This window comes from Poromitra crassiceps (genome assembly GCF_964638095.1).
Source record: "Poromitra crassiceps genome assembly, chromosome: 11".
Classification (NCBI taxonomy): domain Eukaryota; kingdom Metazoa; phylum Chordata; class Actinopteri; order Beryciformes; family Melamphaidae; genus Poromitra; species Poromitra crassiceps.
The window spans coordinates 26,228,695-26,250,333 of record NC_139643.1 but is presented as its reverse complement, the minus strand read 5'-3'; the positions used below and the strand labels follow the sequence as shown (position 1 = coordinate 26,250,333).

General features: G+C 41.8%; 1 protein-coding gene across 1 annotated transcript; it reads left to right on the top strand.

Annotated features, from left to right (window-relative positions):
• Nucleotides 1-8,422: 8,422 nt before the first annotated feature.
• LOC310785583 (cathepsin K-like) lies at nt 8,423-21,335 on the top strand. The gene is made up of 8 exons (XM_083646708.1): nt 8,423-8,463; nt 10,815-10,935; nt 11,124-11,243; nt 11,557-11,715; nt 13,011-13,232; nt 14,786-14,951; nt 16,444-16,555; nt 20,677-21,335. Exons 2-8 carry the CDS (start codon nt 10,816-10,818, stop codon nt 20,777-20,779), a joined length of 1,002 nt encoding a protein of 333 aa, XP_083502834.1. The 5' UTR covers nt 8,423-8,463; nt 10,815; the 3' UTR covers nt 20,780-21,335.
• Nucleotides 21,336-21,639: the final 304 nt, after the last annotated feature.

Below are 21,639 nucleotides of genomic sequence, written 5' to 3'. Positions count from 1 at the left end.
GAGCATTGCTCTCAGTGAGACTCCCCCTGTATAAATAAAGGTAAAAAAAAAAAAAAAAAAAAAAATTATAATAGCACTGTGCTGATTGTTCTAGTTGTAAGTGGAATGAGATGTAACAGCAGACATTTTAAGTTTTCTAATGATAGATATTGATTGATTGTTTATTTGCACCTCAAGTAAAGGCATCAGAAAGGAGCTGCCTGAATGAGTTCAAGTCATTAAAAAATGTCTGACCCATAGAAATAAACCCTGTTTTGGACAATTAACTTTGTAGAAATAATAATGATCATGTGAAACTTTTTGATCCCTGAAGGAAAATGCTATTTTTCTCTTGCGGCCCAGGTGCCCACCACAGGGCTGCAGGGTCTGCTACTTGGAAGTGGTCCAGTGCTACCACATCCTACTATACTATCCTACTTACTACTATAGAATGAAGGAAACTGTCTGTCTGTCTGTCTGTCTGTCTGTCGCACATTTATCTCCCCATGCAGCGAGTTGGCCAATCAATCTGAAACTGCACATGGGTATTGAGTATTGCATAGGCAGGAACTGACGAAGCTCCCCCCCCCCCTCTCTCTCTCAATTTTTCAACATTTAAGCTGTTTATGAGCATTTATGCCTTTGCCATCCTGGGGGGGGATATTCCGGGCAAGACATGCTGTCGCCATCCTGGGGAAAAAAATATCATGGGCAGGACATGCCGTCGCAATCCGTGCGCATCCTCGGGTATGGACTAGTACTACACTAAGCACAATATTTCAACTTTTTGTGTTATCAGATTACACAGGAGTGTATCTACTATATACTAGAAAAGTGCACTGAGAAGAGTGCAGATCTCCGCCAGGCACCGCTATGCCTAACCATGGCCAAACCCAAACCCAACTGCAAAGGAAACTGTTTGCCGATAACAAGGCAACATTAAACCGCCACATTGTTTTATTGAGTTTGGTGTACGGCCAAGAATGAAGGGCACATATCACGCTTATATCTTGTCTTAGTAGCCTATATCGTTTACAATAAAGACTTGAAAGCTCGTTTGATTCAGTTATTGGAGAAAGGGTGATAAAAAAATAAAAAATAAAGCAGACTGCATGCCCCCCAAAAATCTATAACATAGTAGCTATAGGATAATATATTGAAATTAACGCTGATATATCCTGGTTTTCATTAAATGCCAACATTTTATTCTGGCGATTGGGTTGCTTGGGGAGATGTAGCCATCCCACACAGTAGAGCGGCAAAGTCACGCCCACTTCCAGTTTAGGCATACACACCAGAGCCATTCGTTCACCATTCTTTTTTCCATGTACATTTTGTAAAATGCTTATAAAAATTCCACATTGAACTCAGATATTCACATTTGTCACGTTTTAACTTGTAAACGCTTCGCTGCTCTCTGTGGTGTGCGAATGAGCTGCCCAGCCCCGACTCCGCGGCCGGGCTCCCCACCGATGCTCCCTGAGCAATCCGGCTCTGAAAAAAATTGGAGCGCGACCCCCAGCCACGCCCCCCAGATCGGGGAGGGTGGAGCAGCGACTGGGTGCAGCAGGGAGAAAAATTGGCCAAGTAAAAATTGGGGCAAAAAAGGGGGGTGGGGAATATCTGAAAAAGAAAAAAATACTTATTGGACATTGTACATGGACTTATTACATGGACATTTATATGGACTCCACTATATGTCACTTTAAAGGTCTGTTTACTTTGCACTATAATTTGAAGATTGTCTTTCTGTCTGTTCCATGTTTGTATTGCTGTGATCGCTGTGCTGCATACTGCACAAAGACAAATTCCTTGTTTGTAACATATTTACTTACTATGGCTATTATAGTCTTGAATAGGGGTGTCACGATACACTCAGTTCACGATACGATACGTATCACGATACTGGGTTCACGATAACGATACGATACGATACGATTTTAACAATATTTTTTTAAACTTGAATAATGACAATATATGACTGGAAAAGTAGTATTTTATTTGAAATGCACAAATACAAAACATGCTGTTGTGGGAAATTGTTATTACAATAACAACTAGAAAAAACATGAGATTGGAGATAAGGCTTATCTTGAAATAGAATGAGTTACACCGTCACTTAGATTTACTTTGAACTAAAAGGTTTCTCAGCAGTATAAATTCTCATTATGCATCTTCAGTTTTTCTTCAAACTCAAACAACAAGACTTTTCATAATCTATTTTTTATGCATCTTCAGTTTTTAAACAGTTTTGCCAGAAACTCAATTGAATGGTTTCTCTCCTGTATAACTTCTCATGTGTCTCTTCAGAGACTTGTTCAACTGAACTACTTTCCACACATTGAACTTCAACAAACAAAGACGTTTCTTAGTCTATTTTTTGAAATTTTTTTTTTTTTTTTTTTTTTTTTTTTTTGCGATATGAGATTTCATCTCAACGATACATATCGTGACGTTTTACTATCGCGAAATTTCGTGGGACGATATATTGTGACACCCCTAGTCTTGAATCATGAATATTCACCCCAAATCACACTTATGCCCCCTTATTATTATTAGTAGTAGTAGTAGCAGTAGTAGTAGTATCAAAATGTCCTTGAGTTACTGTGTTACTGGAGAAATGTATACGAAAGCAAGATTTAAGCTGATGCCTTCAGTGTGAAGTGACACCTACTCTCAAATATTGCGAAATTTGCTGACCGTCTGACAGAAAAAACACATTGCTTTGGTTTCTCCAAACTTGGATCAGCTGCCGTTACCACATACTAAGTACAATCTTTTAAAACTGTGTTATCAGATTGAACATTACCTACTATAAAAAAAAAGAATACTGCTACAGTTTAAGTTGAATTATATTTGTTAACTTTTTTTTTATTGCAAGAATGAAATATGCCCTTTTGGCACAAACATTGTCACAATATAATACAGCCATGCAAAATATGTGTGTATGTAACAAAACTGTAAAATACATACTGTAGACAACCATTCTAGCAATTACAATTAACACAAATGTAACAGTAGACCTTTGTAGAAGGTTTATAATGATATATGTCTGACGATTGTTTATGATTTGTTAATGATTTGCTCCTCAAGTAAAAGCATCAGAATGGAACTGATGCTTCTGGCCTGAATGAGTTCAAATCCTTTACTGTGATTCCCAAACTGTGTTCCGGGCCCACTGGTGGTCCGTGAGGCTCCACCTGGTGGTATTCAAGAGCCTTGCTGATTGCTATCAGTCTATCAGCAAATAAGATGTTTATCTGTTGTGTCACATAAATGTTGTGTTGGTTATTTGTGATCCGACTCTCCAACAGTAGCCTACCCTCCAGCTGCACAACTGGCATCTGGAAATGGCTGCTGAGCGCACATGTGGTTTGTTTTCAAATAAAAGTGAAATGTTGGCCATGTGGGAGTATTTTACTGTCTCTGAGAAAGATCAGCGATATGTAGTTTCCAGTGACATTTCAACAGGAGGTAACTTACTACAAGCAAGAATTTGAACATCAAATCTCATCAACTATTTGAAAAGCAGACATGAAGAAGTGTACAAGATTAGCTGAAAGCTGATAAAACACAGAGAAATGAACTGGACAAATAACTGACATTCAACCTCAACTATTCAATGATCACATTATGATGCATTCAAATGCACATAGGAAAATTGGCGATGTCATGGTGTGTTGAATGTACCATTCAGGCTAGGAAATCCCATTGTTTAGCGAGCAAGCTACAGCATAGCTAATGGCGGGGAGCATCTGCTACTGGCCAAATTCTTATTTTAAACATCGATATCATCCTAGAATTTCACAATCGTTGCATTTCAAACTTTCAGCCTTTCAGATGCTATTGCATGCATGGTTAAATCAGTGATTTCTTAAGCTGCGTTCACACCGACCTATTAAAGTTTTTCGCTGGCGTCGAGTTTACATACAAAGTCAATGCAAACGAGCGATTGAGCGTATATTCGCCTGGGAGAAAAATCGCTGGGCGTCCGAGCGACAGAGACAGAGCGATAGGGAGAAAATACGCTCGTCGCCCGAGATGAAATATCCCAACTCGAGCGAAATTACGCTGGCATCAGTCGCTCGCTGTTCAACGCTGATTGGCTGCCGTGTGAGAGTGAGTCAAGGATCACACTGGCTTGGAACAAACCGCTGGTTTATTGTGTGGCAACAAACCACATTGACAGCTGATTGACAGGCTGACAGCTGACATGAAGTGAAGTCTGTCCTACCGGTATGGAGCTCACATTAGGAGCACGCTGATAGGCTTTAGCTTGTAAACAATGACGGTGGCTCGTAGTGGACAAATATCATGACATTGCGTAACGTTATAACCCCCACATGTCCGTCAAATCGTGTGCCTGTTGATGAGCGATTTAAACAGAGCGACAGAGCGATTCCAAAGGGTTGAATCAAGCGACAGAGCGAAAAATAAATATCTTGGTGTGAACACAGCTTTAAATGAAGATAATAGGCCACTGTGACATCATCTGTGATGTCATAAATCCCACTGTGACATCATCAGTGATGTCATAAATCCCAGTGATGTCATAAATCCCACTATGACATCATCAGTGATGTCATAAATCCCACTGTGACATCATCAGTGATGCTGGTCTCATTGGCCACACAGCAGCCGAGCTGTGAATACAAGCTGCAGGGCCAGCTTGGCGAGCTGCAGGACGGGTGAGGCCATGTAGCGAGCCCGCGTTGCGGGCGAGCCTAGGAATCGAGCCCGCGTAGCTTATATTTATTAGTGTTATTAAATATAAACAGGCTGTTTATATTACAAATAATTTGTAAAATTATTATTAATTTGTAAAAACAATGTCCACACGTGAGTGAATGAAAGTCACACAAGAGCAGGAGATTGAATTGTAGATACAGCTCAGGTGTTCTTTGAGCCAGTTTTTTAGTTGTTTTTTTACAGTCCAAAGGTAGAGCAGGCCCTTCCTTATATATGTATATACAGAGTATTCCAGTGCTGCATGGCTGTGACAGAGAAGACTGAACATCCAGAAGCACTCCTTCTAAATGGAATAACGTAGTCCCCTCTGGATTAGGGTTGGGTACCGAAACAAGGTACCAATATGGTACCGGTACTTTTACAACCAATACTACCGGTACCGAATTGCAACCCAGATTTAGGTGCCTCATTTACTGTAGGTGCCATGCCCGAGCTGCTGAGTGAAATATCTGCCCTCCGGTGCTCCGAAACAGGCACTGCACGCACCTTCACTAACATTCTAGGGCATAACACATTATTGTTTGAAATCCTCTTTAGAGCCTTTTTATATAAAAAATAGGTTTATTATGCTTTAACGTTTTTTTTAAGTACCGTTTCAGGCACCGGTACCGTTTTAGAAGTATCTTTTTAGCACCGGTATCAAAAAATATGAAACGATACCCATCCCTACTCTGGATATGGACCTTGTGAATCTGTCATTGTACCTTTTGGCCACATACAGACTCAGTGTGGTGGAGGGGCAAGACCATGAAGGATTTTATAAACAATTGAAGAGTGTCCAGGGAGCTTATATTCTGAGTCATGTGACAGTGGTGATATCTGTGAGGCTTCTTGTCCATGATCTTAAGTGCTTGTTTAGAGAGGGACTTCCAGTTGATGTAAGGTGGATGATCCTGCTTTGTGATACAGTATGACAGATGGGGGGAAAATCATAGTGTGCATATAAACTTTAAAGCCAAATTCATTCAAAATCGCACTTTCACCCCTTTGATACTACTGTATCATATATTGTTCCAAAGCAAACAGTCAGGATACTCACTGTATCATATATTGATTCAAAAGCAGTCAATATACTGTATCATATATTGATTCAAAAGCAGTCAATATACTGTATCATATATTGATTCAAAAGCAAAGAGTCAATATACTGTATCATATATTGATTCAAAAGCAAAGAGTCAATATACTGTATCATATATTGATTCAAAAGCAAAGAGTCAATATACTGTATCATATATTGATTCAAAAGCAAACAGTCAATATTATACTGTATCATATATTGATTCAAAAGCAAATGAAAAGCAGTCAGGTGTCTAAGCAGAAAGCTCTTTCTGCCCTCGGATGCAGGATTACACAGTGCATGTCGAGATCCCTAATAACAGCCAGTTTGGACTTTACCTCATTCATTACTTTCTTACATTAAAGTCAAGGAACAACTTTTGTTTTGTTTTTATATATTTATTTATTAGTATTACTATTAGTAGTAGTAGTAGTAGTAGTAGTATCCAAATGTCCCTTGAGTTACTGCGATCTAGGCCAATGTATACGAAAGCAAGATTTAAGCTGATGCCTTCAGTGTGAAGTCACAACTACTCTCAAATATTCAGACTTTGCTGACTGTCTGACACAAAAAACAAATTGCTTTGGTTTCCTCAAACTTGTATCAGCTGCCGTTACCACATACTAAGCACAATCTTTTAACTTTTAGTGTTATCAGATTGAACATTACCTACTAAATAATACTGCTACAGTTTAAGTTGAATTATATTTAAAAGAAAATGCAAGAATGAAATATGCCGCTTACATGCGAAAAGTCTTATTGCTAGACACTGGAAAAATGTTTGTGGTCCTTCTTTGAACATGTGGATTAAAAAGCTTTCTTCATGCTTAGCGATTGAAAGGCTTACCGTACATACATAATCAAACAGAAAAGTCATATTTTTCATAAAATATGGGATTCGTTTATTGCGTTCTTGAAGTCAAATCCTGATAACCTAACTTTGTAACAATGACATTTACTAAGTGAGACTGCACAGTGCACACCCCCTTTTTGGTTCTTTTGTTGTGTGACGACCAGCCGGGGCTGTAATGTAAATATGTGACATGAGTCACATGATTTTAGATGGGTCAAAGTAATATTTCCGATGTATCTTGCTCATTCTATGGCCAGACGAGTTGTAATATATTGTCATGTCATGGTGTTTTGGGGACATTAATAAACGAGATTGATTCTGTTATTTTTCTATAATCTTCTGGGGTAGCGCTATTTTACATTGAAGTCAATGGGGAAAGGCTTGTTTTCGCCCTAAAAGGGGGTGGGGCCTAATTGATGATCTGAGAGAGAGTCGGGATTCGAGGGGTGGGTACTAGGGGGAGTGGGTGGGGGGATGTGGGTGCTTTCTCTCTTCTACAGCACTTTGGTCAAGATGTACTTACTTTAATAAAGCTTTTTAATAAACCTCTATAGACATAAGAAACTACTTTTCACTCTAAACTTGATAGTATAATACATTTTTGTATGTGTCCGAGCCAAGGACACATCACTTATTGAGGTGTCCTCATTTGTTCACACAGGACGCCGAACGTAAGCAGAACTGAAGCTTGAAGCAGGGGTGCCGCGTCTATGTGCCGACAGGCCGCAGTGCCGACAGGCCGCAATGCCGATAGCCCACAAGCAGAACCAGCTGTGCGAGGCGGCGTGCAGCGTGTCGGTGGACCGGCTGGAGCTAAGCTCTCCCAGCCCCCACGCCTAAACCTAACCTCCCCCAGACCCTAACCCTAAGCCTAACCTAAAGTCGGCCTCTTAATGAGACACTGGAATAAAGATCAACTATATAGGCTATAAAGAATTAGACTACAGAGAAATAAATGGATTCAAAACGTTTATTTAGGAAACAATTATTTCATGACAACCTTTTCTTAATAGTGGCCGGTAGATATTATACGGCCGGAATTCTGGAACTTTACCGGCCGCATTGGTCATCTGAAAAAATGCCTCGTGGAATCCCTGCTTCACACAGCCCATATGGAGACTTTTCTGTGATCAGAATTTCAACTGCATACTGTAGTAACAAGAGAGAAGCACACAAGACACACTGGATGTAGATGTCTTTATTTGCATATAGAGCGGGGAAGTGAGATCCGGATACTCCAGACCCATGTGGGGCTGCATTCTAATGCCAGGTGTGAACTGACGTACTTTACTCAGGTCGGATCACCCAAGATCCGACTTTGGCCGGTTTAAAGCCAGGTCTGAACGGCCCTTAGTTATTATTCTGGCCTTAATTGTGCGCATGTGCGCTGTGGGGGGCCCATCATGTCATAATCCGCCTATGGTAACACAGATAACTTCAGCTACCAGCAGTGTTACTATCAGAGCTCCTCTTGACCATTTCACACTCCTAAATTATAAAATAACATTTGGAATCTTTAATCAATTGGAAGCATTTCATGGGAAAAGTATGTGGTCATGCTGCCAATGCTAGCATTACTTGCATCAGCATGAATTTTTAGTTTACCTAAGTGCTGTTAGAATCCTCTCTACCCACAATGCTTGTTCAGTATCAAAGTGGGTTTTTGCTGGGTGTGAAAAGGGCGTAAGTGCAGTACACCCTTTTGTTACCCAACAGCATTTTTCCTCCAAGGAAACTATAAAAGAAGCGTGGAGGCATTCTATCATGTTCAGTCTGAGAAGAGCTCTTCCTTTTCACACAGAACACATCTGATTGGAGCAAGGTAACTGTTAAACCTTTTCTCTTATTTGTAGCAATGTGTTTGGATAGTTTGGATGAAATAGTATTGTGAAAAATGCAGTTTTGTCGTAAAACAAGATGTTGAACTTCTTTTTTGCAGTGTTTACTATATTATAAGATTAACTTAACAGAATAACATGACAGCCTAGTATCATTTTAATTGTATTGATTATTGTGATACCAAAGGTTTAACAGTTCTTAAACTGAGAAAGGTACACATTTACACTGTAGCAACTGCTATCTGTTTAACATTCAAAATATCAGTACCATACTGTTTTTTTTTTTTACTTTGTATTGCTCAACAGTACTACATTGTTAGCACGAATACATGGTGCCCTATCTTGGTAAAGGCACTATCCCCTTTTTGCGCTTGTGCAGTTTGCGTGCCTTAACGCCTGCTTTATGCTATCGTCCCTGCAGGGATAGCAGTCCGCCAGGAGCAAGTGTCCAAGTGATAATTATGCAGAGTTTTGCACCCCCGCCCGGCCGCTAAACACATCCCTACCTCACGGGAGCATATTGTAATGATTTATACATAAACTTAACGGTTTAAAAATTATATAATTGTCTGGGTAGATGTGACCTCCCTGTTTTTTAAGTTAAAACGAAATATGGTGGGGATGCAATTCTCGGAGGGGGTGCGGAATTGTTCACGGCACCTGCCATTGGAGGCGTGCCAAGTCATCTGCGCCCCCAAAATTCCAGCGCAAATGGGATTTGGGTGGTCTTAAGCACCAGAATTATTCACAGGTGTTCCCTGGCAATGCCTGGGCATTACATCAATCAAACCAATCAGATTCCCATCTCACAGTCCCTGTAATACAGTTTGCACGAGGCATGCAATATACGCTGTAATTCTCGCCATGCGTAATTTGGATAAGCCTATCTCCATTGACTGTATATATTATCCCTATCTCACAACACCATCACATCATATACCTGTTGATGCAATTCAGGTTCTTTTGTTAACTGGAGATAACGTATTTGCAGCGGGGAAACGGGGGGGAAGACAAAAGAAAAGATGGGAGGATTTAGAGTGGACTCAATTAAAACTCGGCGAAACAGTAGTGAAAGCTGCCGTGCCGAGGACAGAGAGAGATGGAGAGAGCTTGTCGAGAGATCATCTGTGGTGCCCTAACGACCCTCCGGGTTATGGGATAGGTGAAGGTGAAGGTGCATTGCAAGTAGGCTACAATGTCCAAGTTTCCTCAATTAATTTGCGATTAACCCCTCTTTGCGATGTGATAAAAGTTTCTCATTGAATTGTAGTTGATTGGCTTCCTGAATAATCTGCTGGTTAGCCAATTTTAGCAGCAGCGTGGCACGTCCGTGCGTAATGACTTATCCAAAAGGAGATTATGGTGCGCTCAAGCACAGCGGGGTATTTTTGCACTTAAAGCGCAAAGTAGCGCAAAGTAATTGCGCGCATGCTCACGATAGGAGAATGCCATCTGTCCCCACATTTAGCGCGGAAACGCCTGGTTTGGCATGTGGCACGCCATGCATGTCCAGTACAATTATAACAGGCATGCGCTTGGGGACGCTCCCAATTTGCATTGCATGCGGCGTTAAACGAGCACAAAACAAGCGCAAACGCAAAGTTACCGCTTTTGCGACGATAGGGCCAATTTTTTTTATTGTTGAACTAGTTATCTCTGATACAGGGACTGATGCTACAAACACACAAATTCTAAAGGTTGGCCAAGTATGAATATGTAAAATGTTCAGTTCTTTTTATCCAGAATGCAACTCGGGCAAGTTATCAGATATCTGCACTGATTGCAAAAGGTGGACACGCTTTTTCATGTGGTGACTTTGTGAAAGTGTCTGAATGTGGCTGCGGATATACTGTGTTCACTCCTGAGATTGCATCCCTGCAAATTGTCATGGCAAATTGTTTACAAAAGATGGACAATAAAGCTGATTTTCAAAGTACCTTGAGGATTTTTCAAGTTGTGAATTAGGTCAAATTTCTCTCTTGATTACAAACTGTTTTTAACTGGGTGTTTACTGATTAAATGTTTAAGCTCCCCACAAATGCAGATGTTTTTTTAAATATATATAACCAATTGCAAATTATTACAATTACCAAACAGATAAAAAGTAGATTATTATATTGAAATGTTATTTTAGATTTAGAATGTTAATTTTCTATAAAACACAATACATTTTAATGTAATTCCACAACGTTTATTTTTGGCCCTCGGCCCTCCACCCAGATTGAGTTTTGGCCCTTCATGGGAAAGCATTTGGGCACCCCTGGTCTAAATTGTCAGAATAACATGCAAATTAGACATCTATCTGCTCATTAATGTGTTGTTTTTGTCTTTGCAGAATGCACATGTTGTGTGTCGTGTTGCTTTTGGCCTCTCTGGTTCTTTGTCAGTCTTCCTCTGCCTTAGATGAACAATGGGAAGAGTGGAAGATCAAACATGAGAAGGTTTATGATCATCAGGTAAGATTTGGAAAACATCTCTCTCTCTCTCTCTCTCACACACACACACACACACACACACACACACGCACACACACACACACACACACACACACACACACACACACACACACACACACACACACACACACACACACACACACACACACAGGTGCCCCTCTGACAGACAGTCGATGTGTTTGTTTCAGAGTGAGGTCTACAGGAGGACTGTTTGGGAGGAGAACCTGAAGCTGGTGCTGAGACACAACCAGGAGGCTTCAGCAGGACAGCACAGCTTCACTATGGGACTCAACCAAATGTCTGACATGGTAGGCTTCTACTCCACTGTTATACCCAATGAAGTCAATCAATCAATGAATTATGAATCAATCAACAGTTTGTATTTGTAGTTTTATGCCTAAAGCAGGGTTTCTTTAAAATTGTCATACATGTAGTTGGACTAGAATGAGAAACTGACTAATAGACCGGTCTTAGATTATGATAAATTTGGGGACAAGTGTGCTGGTACCGGTGAGAAAGCACCTATATATTTTAACATGAAACAGCCCTGAGGTAGTGTTTCATCCTTTGAAACTGTAATACTTCACACACATTTATGAATCCTCTTTTTTTCCCTATTAGACAACGGAGGAATTCAATGAGCAGATGAACGGCTTAGAGGAGGAAGACCTTAGTGACTTTAGAAACTGGACCGTCAAGGAAGAGAGCAGCATGCCGCCGACCCCTCCTTGCAGTTTGGACTTGAGGAAGAAGGGCCTGGTCGGTCCGGTCCGAAGCCAGGTGAGCCATGCTGTGAGATAAGAAACCAGGTGAGCCATGCTGTGAGATAAGAAACCAGGTGAGCCATGCTGTGAGATAAGAAACCAGGTGATCCATGCTGTGAGATAAGAAACCAGGTGAGCCATGCTGTGAGATAAGAAACCAGGTGAGTCATGCTGTGAGATAAGTAACCAGGTGAGCCATGCTGTGAGATAAGTAACCAGGTGAGCCATGCTGTGAGATAAGTAACCAGGTGAGCCATGCTGTGAGATAAGTAACCAGGTGAGCCATGCTGTGAGATAAGAAACCAGGTGAGCCATGCTGTGAGATAAGAAACCAGGTGAGCCATGTTGTGAGATAAGAAACCAGGTGAGCCATGCTGTGAGATAAGAAACCAGGTGAGCCATGCTGTGAGATAAGTAACCAGGTGAGTCATGTTGTGAGATAAGTAACCAGGTGAGCCATGCTGTGAGATAAGTATCCAGGTGAGCCATGCTGTGAGATAAGTAACCAGGTGAGCCATGCTGTGAGATAAGAAACCAGGTGAGCCATGCTGTGAGATAAGAAACCAGGTGAGCCATGTTGTGAGATAAGAAACCAGGTGAGCCATGCTGTGAGATAAGAAACCAGGTGAGCCATGCTGTGAGATAAGTAACCAGGTGAGCCATGCTGTGAGATAAGAAACCAGGTGAGCCATGTTGTGAGATAAGAAACCAGGTGAGCCATGCTGTAAGATAAGTAACCAGGTGAGCCATGCTGTGAGATAAGAAACCAGGTGAGCCATGTTGTGAGATAAGAAACCAGCTGAGCTATGCTGTGAGATAAGTAACCAGGTGAGCCATGCTGTGAGATAAGAAACCAGGTGAGCCATGCTGTGAGATAAGAAACCAGGTGAGCCATGCTGTGAGATAAGTAACCAGGTGAGCCATGCTGTGAGATAAGAAACCAGGTGAGCCATGCTGTGAGATAAGAAACCAGGTGAGCCATGTTGTGAGATAAGAAACCAGGTGAGCCATGTTGTGAGATAAGAAACCAGGTGAGCCATGCTGTGAGATAAGAAACCAGGTGAGCCATGCTGTGAGATAAGAAACCAGGTGAGCCATGTTGTGAGATAAGAAACCAGGTGAGCCATGCTGTGAGATAAGAAACCAGGTGAGTCATGCTGTGAGATAAGAAGAAAAGTCAGTACGCTAATGGAAACACTCATTTTACATCATGATTCAGATTTGTTCTCCTTTTTCTCTGTCTCCTTCTTCACACACACACACACACACACACACACACACACACACACACACACACACACACACACACAGGGTGATTGTGGATCGTGCTGGGCGTTCAGTGTTGTAGGAGCCCTTGAGGGCCAGATGATGAAGCGGAAGGGGGTCCTGGTCCCCTTGAGCCCCCAGAATCTGATGGACTGCAGGATCGATGGAAAGCACGGCTGCCAAGGGGGACATAGGGATAAAGCCTTTGACTACATAATCCGCAACAAAGGCATCGACTCTGAGAAATCTTACCCCTACGAAAAGGAGGTAATCCTCAGTATTTATGCAAATAAATCATTTTGTTGATGCTGATCTCAAAATAGCCGCCCAATCCCTAATCTAAACATAGATTGGGGCAGTCTCGATGCCCAAAAACCAAAATAGAATTAGAGACATCTTCATTGTCACACTGGCTGTCAAACCACAGACAGAAACATCAAGCAAGGTCATTTCAACTAATCTTATGAAGCAGCATGTTGGATAAAACATGAATTTGTGTTCTGTTTTGAAGTGGGAATTGTATTTTGACAATCAGCCTTTCAAAGATAGGTGTATATATATATATATATATATACGGTATATATATATATATACAGTATATATATATATATAATTATATATATATTTCAATCATGAGAGACCATTCACAAATGGTATGGCAACTAATTCTTTGGCATAATGACGCCGTGGTAAGATGCCTCTCTTCTTGTGGTGAGAGAGGAGGGCATCTGCTCCGTCTAGGATAGAGAATCCCCTCCTGTAGGGAATTCTTCAGGAGTCAAGACGTTGGTGGTGGACTGGGGAGGTGGGTGGGATGAAACACAGCTCCAGTGGATAGGATACGATCAGCCCAAGGTACAGCAACCATTGAGGTGAAGGATCGGGGAGGGAGGATGATGACGCGCTGCCCATGGTTATATGTACTGCCATGTCATAGCCTCAGCAGCGACGTCATAACCGACGTCATATTGACAGGGGCTGATTAGCTATTGAGGATGGGGTGATGAGTCAGGAGACACACTTCATAACGGACGTCACGCTGCCAGGAGCCACACGTCATAGCAGACGTCACACTTGGCTTACACTTGACTTATGCTGAGAGCTGATGCCATGCTGAGAGCTGATGCCTATTGTGATATGTGGTAACATGACTGGTCCTCATCTTGAAACTAGGTCGAGACATTTCAACCATGAGAGACCAGTGGGTAAAATTTGACAAGCGAGCTTTATTCACAAATGGCATGGCAACTCATTCTTTGGTGTAATGACTCCATGGTAAGATGCCTCTCTTCTTGTGGTGAGAGAGGAGGGCATCTGCTCAGTCTAGGATAGAGAATCCCCCAAAAAGAAAACCCCAAAAATTTCAGAGACTCTGGGCTTCCGGGCTTTTAGCGACTTACCACCGACCGGCTTGGCCTCAGCGACACGGCGGGCGCTGTTCGCCAACTGGCTTACTTCGGCGCGCTCAGTCTCATCAGCAACTTATGAACCCACCGACCGGGCCTCTGGGCACGGCGGCCTCTGGGCAACCGGCTTACTTCGATGCGCTGAATTCACATATGACCTAATTACCTCACCTAAAAGACGCCAAGCGGGCTGCTTGGCCTCAGCGATACAGCGGGTGCGTGCTGGATGGAATGCAACACTTGTTCAGCCGGTTTACTTGGCGCACAGCGACTTATACATATGTATATACATATATCATATATATACTGTGTGTGTGTATATATATATATATATATATATATATATATATAGCTTATTGTGGGAATGTTACATCTGATGTATTCTGTTTTGTTTGTATTCATCACCACCTCAAGGAAGGGAAGTGTCACTATTCCGTCATGGGAAGGGCCGGATACTGCTCTGGGTACCAGGTCGTTCCCAAAGGAGACGAGACGAAGCTGAAGGCTGTGGTGGCAGAAGTGGGACCGGTCTCTGTTAGTGTGTACGCCAAGCTGGAGTCATTCAAAAACTACGAAGGAGGTGAGGCTGGAAACCTCAGCATGGGGATGAAAGGGAGGCTCTGGGCTCAGTTCCTGCTTTGAATAACTGAGAAAACCGAAATCTGTGTTTCTAGAATGAAGCAGCTAAATATACTGTATATATAGGGCACGTGCAGAGCTAGGGATGCCCGAGCATCCCTAGCTCCCTAGGGGGGGGGGTTGGGGGGGGATGGTTTACAGTGAAGGCATGCCCTTCAACTTATAACAATAAATAACAATTTAGCAATAAATAAAATGTCCGAACAGTTTACACACGTTGACCTTTCAACCGGAAGTTAAATAATCGTCTGCGTCTCTGTGACGTGCGCAGTATTTTTTTTCCAGGATGGCGAAGGCATGAGCCGCCCTTCTCTGCTTCTGATTGGCCTAGCATCAAACGTTGTTGATCCAATCACATTCGCTTGGCTATCCTATCCTGCGTCTCTCCTCGTCTCCCGCGCTTTTTTAACTTTTGAGCCCCTATATATATATATATATATATATATATATATACGGTATATATATATATATATATATATACATACATACATACTGTACATACACACACACACACACACACACACACAGTTATTAACATTAGTCTCACCCAAAGTCTCTTTGTGACACTGTAAACAGGTCAATGGGCCACTTCCAAAAGGACTAACCCAATGAGTGAGCTGGAGCACACGAAGTCACTTAAATAAATTTAATAAAGGTACAAAAACTGACGTTTCGACGCGCACTGCGTCTTCTTCAGAGTCAAACAGTACAGGCATAAATCCCAGCCCTTAAGAGAGCCTCCATTCTAGGTGGTAGTTTCTGATTGGTTACAATGGAGTGGGAGGTGCTTAATCAATAAGCCTATACCATGAGAGCACTCACAGAAAAAATAGAAAAGGAGGGCAGTGCTGTGTTAGAGCAGCACTCCCTCATAATAATACATAACAAACAACAAGTACAATACAACAACACATCACTTCCTCACAATAAGATCACAGGTAACAAGAGAGGCTCAGTTCCTCGTTTAGTCCCTGTGGTTCCACTGTATTCAGGGTGAAGATCCAAAAAGCCTCTCTTCTAAGTAGCCTGTTGACAATGTCTCCCCCTCTCTGTGAGGGAGAGACTTTCTCAATCCCCCAAAATCTGAGTGTGGCTGCAGAGCCATGTTTGGCCTGTGCATAGTGTCTGGCTATGGCGTAGTCCATATTGTTGTTGCGGATAGCAGCCTTATGCTCAGCAATTCTTATCTTAAGTTGGCGTTTGGTTTGACCAACGTATACCAAGCCACATGGACATTTTAAGATGTAGACTACATGTGTAGTACTGCAGTTGATGAATGACTTAATGTTGTATTTTTTACCTGTACGGGGGTGAAGAAACTGTTTGGTGTCTGATGAGTTAGAGTCTCTTTGTGACACTGTTTTATCACTATTATATTGGTTTATGCAACCATTGTAGAATATTATTAACTGTGTACTGTGTTCATCTTTCAGGTATATACAATGAACCAGATTGCAAATCCACGCCAAGAACTCATGCTATGCTGGTCGTGGGCTATGGGACAGACTTCGCCTCAGGAGAAGACTTCTGGATGGTGAAAAACAGGTTAATCTCCTTATGCTTTAAGGTTCTTTACCCCTTACACGCTTTCCCTTCAATTTCTGGATTCTGGGCCAAAATATTTGACTAGTACTCTAAGGCCTACGAAATAACCCTTCTGCTGGAGGCAGAACTCGCCATCTTCAGCTGCTCTGAGTCCTGTCTGAACTTTCTACAGCTGTGCAACAGTCTCTGACACAGGGAACTGTCGCCAAGAAACTCATTCTGCAGGAATGGAAGTCCCCCTGTCCTTGTTTTCAGCTGTGGTTGGCGGACATGCTCTCTGTTACTGTATATAGATGAGAGACTTAAAAGATTTTTAGTTATCTGGGACCCGTTTTTTGCTTACCTTGACGAGGTTAGGGACGACGGATGACTCGCCCGGCTGGTTTCTCATGAACCCCTTGCGTAGGATCCCATGCACAACATCTCTTACAAGCACATACTGTATGCACCTTATGCAGCTGGTAGCACCATGTAATATTGGAATGTCGATATACCGTATATATATACAGTATATATATATATATGCCTCAGCGATACAACGGGTGCTGGATGGATGCCAGCCGGTTTACTTGGCACACAGCCAGTGGGATGATCAGGTGCTGGTCGGTTGCAGGAATATTAACACGTTCACTGCCGTCGACGAGTTGACTCGTCAAAAAAAATCCAACGGTTGACTGCCGTTGACGAGTCAACTCGTCAAAAAAAAAAAAAAAAAAAAAAATTTGACGGTGGGACGTGGATCAAAGCCCCCCACGTCTCCTATAAAAATATGGGAGCCACCGAACGTGTACAACCCATTCCACCGACCCACTAAGTGGCGACAGTGCTCTCCAGACTAGAAAAAGCCGAGCCAAAACTGCAGGGGAACGCGCGAGGAAACCATTCTCATACTGTAAAATGGATTGGCGAAAACGCTTTCGCTTTCGCGCTGGGAGCTGGCGGTGGGGGATTGCAAATTTGCATAATAGATTATGGGTGCAACACACTTTGAAACACCGGCAGAAAGCCCACAATCGCACGCAGCTTCATTCCAGCTGAGCTCACAACCGAAACGAACGAGCCCCATGCAGACTCGCCCAAAGAGCGGCCGCCAGCAGCCAGGCAGCACAGACAGGCAGAGCCTCGCTTGTACCGCTGCAGCCACGGAGGGAGGAGGAGAACACACACGGAGGGAGGAGTTTGAAGGAGAGGGGGGTGAGGGTGCTGCTATGGAGGAAATTACTGTTCAAAACTATTGTTTAGATGTCTGACGTCTTACGCCAAAAATAAATGGTTAAAGTGACTGTTCTATCGAATTTCACAAAAAGCCATTTATCTCAGCTTAAATTTTCAGACGCTGAAACCATGCTGTATTCAACTGCTAATGCCTACATAACTACTAACTCTACAAACTAACTCTTTTAGACAGAGAAAGCACACATTCTATTAGTTCTTTTGAGATATTTTGTGTTCACAAAATCTTAGCAGAAAATAATCCTCGGCTCTTGAAAGAAAAACCTTGGCAGAAGCTACCTACAGTAAAAAAAAAACTGCTGGCAGTGAATGTGTTAAGAATCAGAATCAAAGTAATACCAGCGCACACTGGAGTAACTTTACTGTGATTTATTAGCGAACAACGCGTTTTGCAAGTTGCTTTGCAAATAGCTTCCTCAGGTTCGCTTGAGCGATTGAGCGAACCTGAGGAAGCAACTTGCGAAGCAACTTGCAAAACGCGTTGTTCGCTAATAAATCACAGTAAAGTTACTCTAGTATTACTTTCTGATGTTTATATATATATATATATATATATAGTATACAGGAACACAAAGGTAAATATTTTGTTTTTCAGTTTTCAGAATATCAGAGAAAACAAAAACAAACACACACACACACACGCATGCACGCACGCACACACACCCACCCACCCATATATATCTATATATATATATCTATATATATATATATATCTATATAGATATATATATATACACAGTATATACATATATATATATGCGGGCATATATATATTTGCGGGCGGCTTTAGCTCAGGAGGTAGAGCGGGTCGGCCAATGACGCAAGGGTTGGCGGCTCGATCCCCGCTCCCTCCCAGCTGCCGTCGCTGTGTCCCTGGGCAAGACACCCAACCCTCCTTGCTCCCGATGGTGTGCAGGCACCCTGCGTGGCAGCCTGCCGCCATCGGTGTATGAATGGGTGAATGTAGACTATCTACTCATTGTAAAGCGCTTTGGATAAAAGCGCTATATAAATGCAGACCATTTACCATTTATATATATATATATATATGGGTGGGTGGGTGTGCGTGCGTGCATTCTTTCTTTTCTTTGTCTGTGTCTGAGTTTGTTTTTGTTTTCTCTGATATTCTGAAAACTGAAAAACAAAATATTGACCTTTGTGTTCCCCAAGATAATCTTCACAAATGAACACAATTTTGTATGATTTTTAACCACTTTCTCGCTATCAGAATTTTTGGCGTTCGCATTTACACTTAAATAATAAAAGTGGTGTTCATTCGTGAAGATGATCTTGCTGAACTCAAAGGTCTCAGTTTCATAAACCTTTGTTAAACACATACCTTATTTCAGGCATATAACCAAAATTCCCCTACAAAAATGGAGCATTCGGTTTGTATTGGAAACTAGGGATATTTCAGTTGAGTGACGTCACACCCGAGTTCTGTGCGTTCCATTTAAACAGTTGAGTAACCATGGGTTACAGAAGCTCTAGCCAGGCTAGCCATTGTTTGAAATAACAGTTGATAAACACATGTTGCAGTATTTGCGCATACTGTAAAAACTGGAGCAACATTGTCCATAGATAGAAGTTAGACAGTGAGACACAAATAAGACAGTAGTATTTACTACAACAAACAGTATTTACTTAAGCAATATCACACGAGAGGGAGTGCTGTTGTTGGCTAATATCACTGCTGTGATTCGGTCGTATGCACGAGGCCGAAGGCCGAGTGCCGAAGATAATCACAGCAGTGACGAACAGCATGACCTCGAGTGTGATATTGCTTTTATACAACAGTTCTTTTAAACAAAGCTGATTAAAAAAATTACAAAAAGCGGAGAAAATATATGATTTCTCTATTTATTCCTCCGCCAACAAAAATAGTTCCCTCAGCTTTCTGCTTTGCCGAAAATGTAGCCTAATCAGCCTAATTAACTGCAGGCTGTCTACTTTACTACTGTCTAATCTACAGCTGTGAAGCGTTTTGTTGATTAGCGCAGCTGTGAAGCGGAGTGATCTACACACAGTGAAGCGCCAGTGCATTATCGTGAAATATCGGCACTGGTAGGATCCCTCTTCTCCAATCAAATTGCCCGGCCGGAACTACCTGTTGTATAAGTTGTATTATACAACAGGTAGTTCCGGCCGAGCAATTTGATTGGACAAGAGGGATCCTACGAGTGCCTATATTTCACGATAATGCACTGGCGCTTCACTGTGTGTAGATCACTCCGCTTCACAGCTGCCCTAATCAACAAAACGCTTCACAGCTCTAGAGTAGACAGTAGTAAAGTAGACAGCCTGCAGTTAATTAGGCTGATTAGGCTACATTTTCAGCAAAGCAGAAAGCTGAGGGGACTATTTTTGTTGGCGGAGGAATAAATACAGAAATCATCTATTTTCTCAGCTTTTTGTCATTTTTTTAATCAGCTTTGTTTAATAGAACTGTTGTATAAAAGCAATATCACACTCGAGGTCGTGCATTGTTGTCTAATATTGGCACTGCTGTGATTATCTACGGCACTCGGCCTGCGGCCTCGTGCCTGCGACCGAATCACAGCAGTGCCAATATTAGCCAACAATGCACTCCCTCTCGTGTGATATTGCTTAATTTAACTGCTGTTGACTTGAAGCGCAGACCTTCTTGGATTTTGAGGTCGGGGCTGGTGAGGCCCCACTGAGATCGGTGGAGGTAATCCAAGAGCAGGTGCATGACGTCACAGGGGGCCTTCCTGACCTTTGAGCCGTGAAATCCCCAGTTCCCCAAAATCCTATTGAATTCCTAAAAAATTGCCTACAAAAATACGTCATCCCTGCGCTACTCTATGAATTCATATGAATGCTTTCATGTCGGGAGGTTTTAAATGTGAGTGTTTTTGTGATTCTAGCTGGGGAACTAAGTGGGGAGAAGAAGGAGGATACATGCGAATGGCCAGGAACAAGAAGAATCATTGTGGCATTGCTTCGTTTGCAATCTACCCTACACTGTGAAAATGTGGCCTTGTCAACTAAATTAGCCTATCTGTCAATAAACAATAACATTGAATTTGCAGATCAAGTGCTGAAATAGCTATTATTTCTTATTTACATAACAGTTCATAAATCATTGTTGGCTTGGCTTCTGTGTGGTGTAATACTCAAGTTGTGTTACATTGTTGCTTGTTTGCTTTGTTCTTTTAGCAATATTTAAATAGAGAGGCAAAGTGAATGTCCCTTCCTGCTTCCGCACTCGCTGTACCAGAGAGTTTCATCCGCCATTTATTTTCTCATAGACATTTCGTAAAATGCTTATAAAAATAGTTTTACTTGGTCAAACCAAACGGTTCAGATATATTTAGAATCGGGAGAGACCATAGAACATTTTACTCTGACCAAAACTTAAAAAAACAACAGTGAATTATTTTTTCTTTAAATCCGCAGTTTTTTACCTTTTGGTCCGAGTGAAATGTTATGTGGTCTCTCCTGTTTCTAAATATATCTGAACCGTTTGGTTTGACCAAGTATACGCATTTTACGAAATGTCTATGGGAAAATAGATTGCTGATGAAAATCTCTGGTACAGTGCTGAAGCAGGAAGTGACGTTCATTTTGGCTCTCTATTACATTTTAAATGGTAGCTTTACTCTGTTTTTAATGCATTGAACTGATTTGGATAGGTAAGATTGTGATTAATAAACTTGTGCTAAAATTGCATGCCTTTTTTCTCTCCTTGTGGTCAATGAACAAGATGTAGCCTACATTCCAATCCTACTCTACTGTTGTTGTTCTTAAGCAATAATGGCCATTCATTAAGAATGGTATGTTGTAGTGGAATCTGAATAATGAAAAAGCCTTTGTATTATTGATAATAC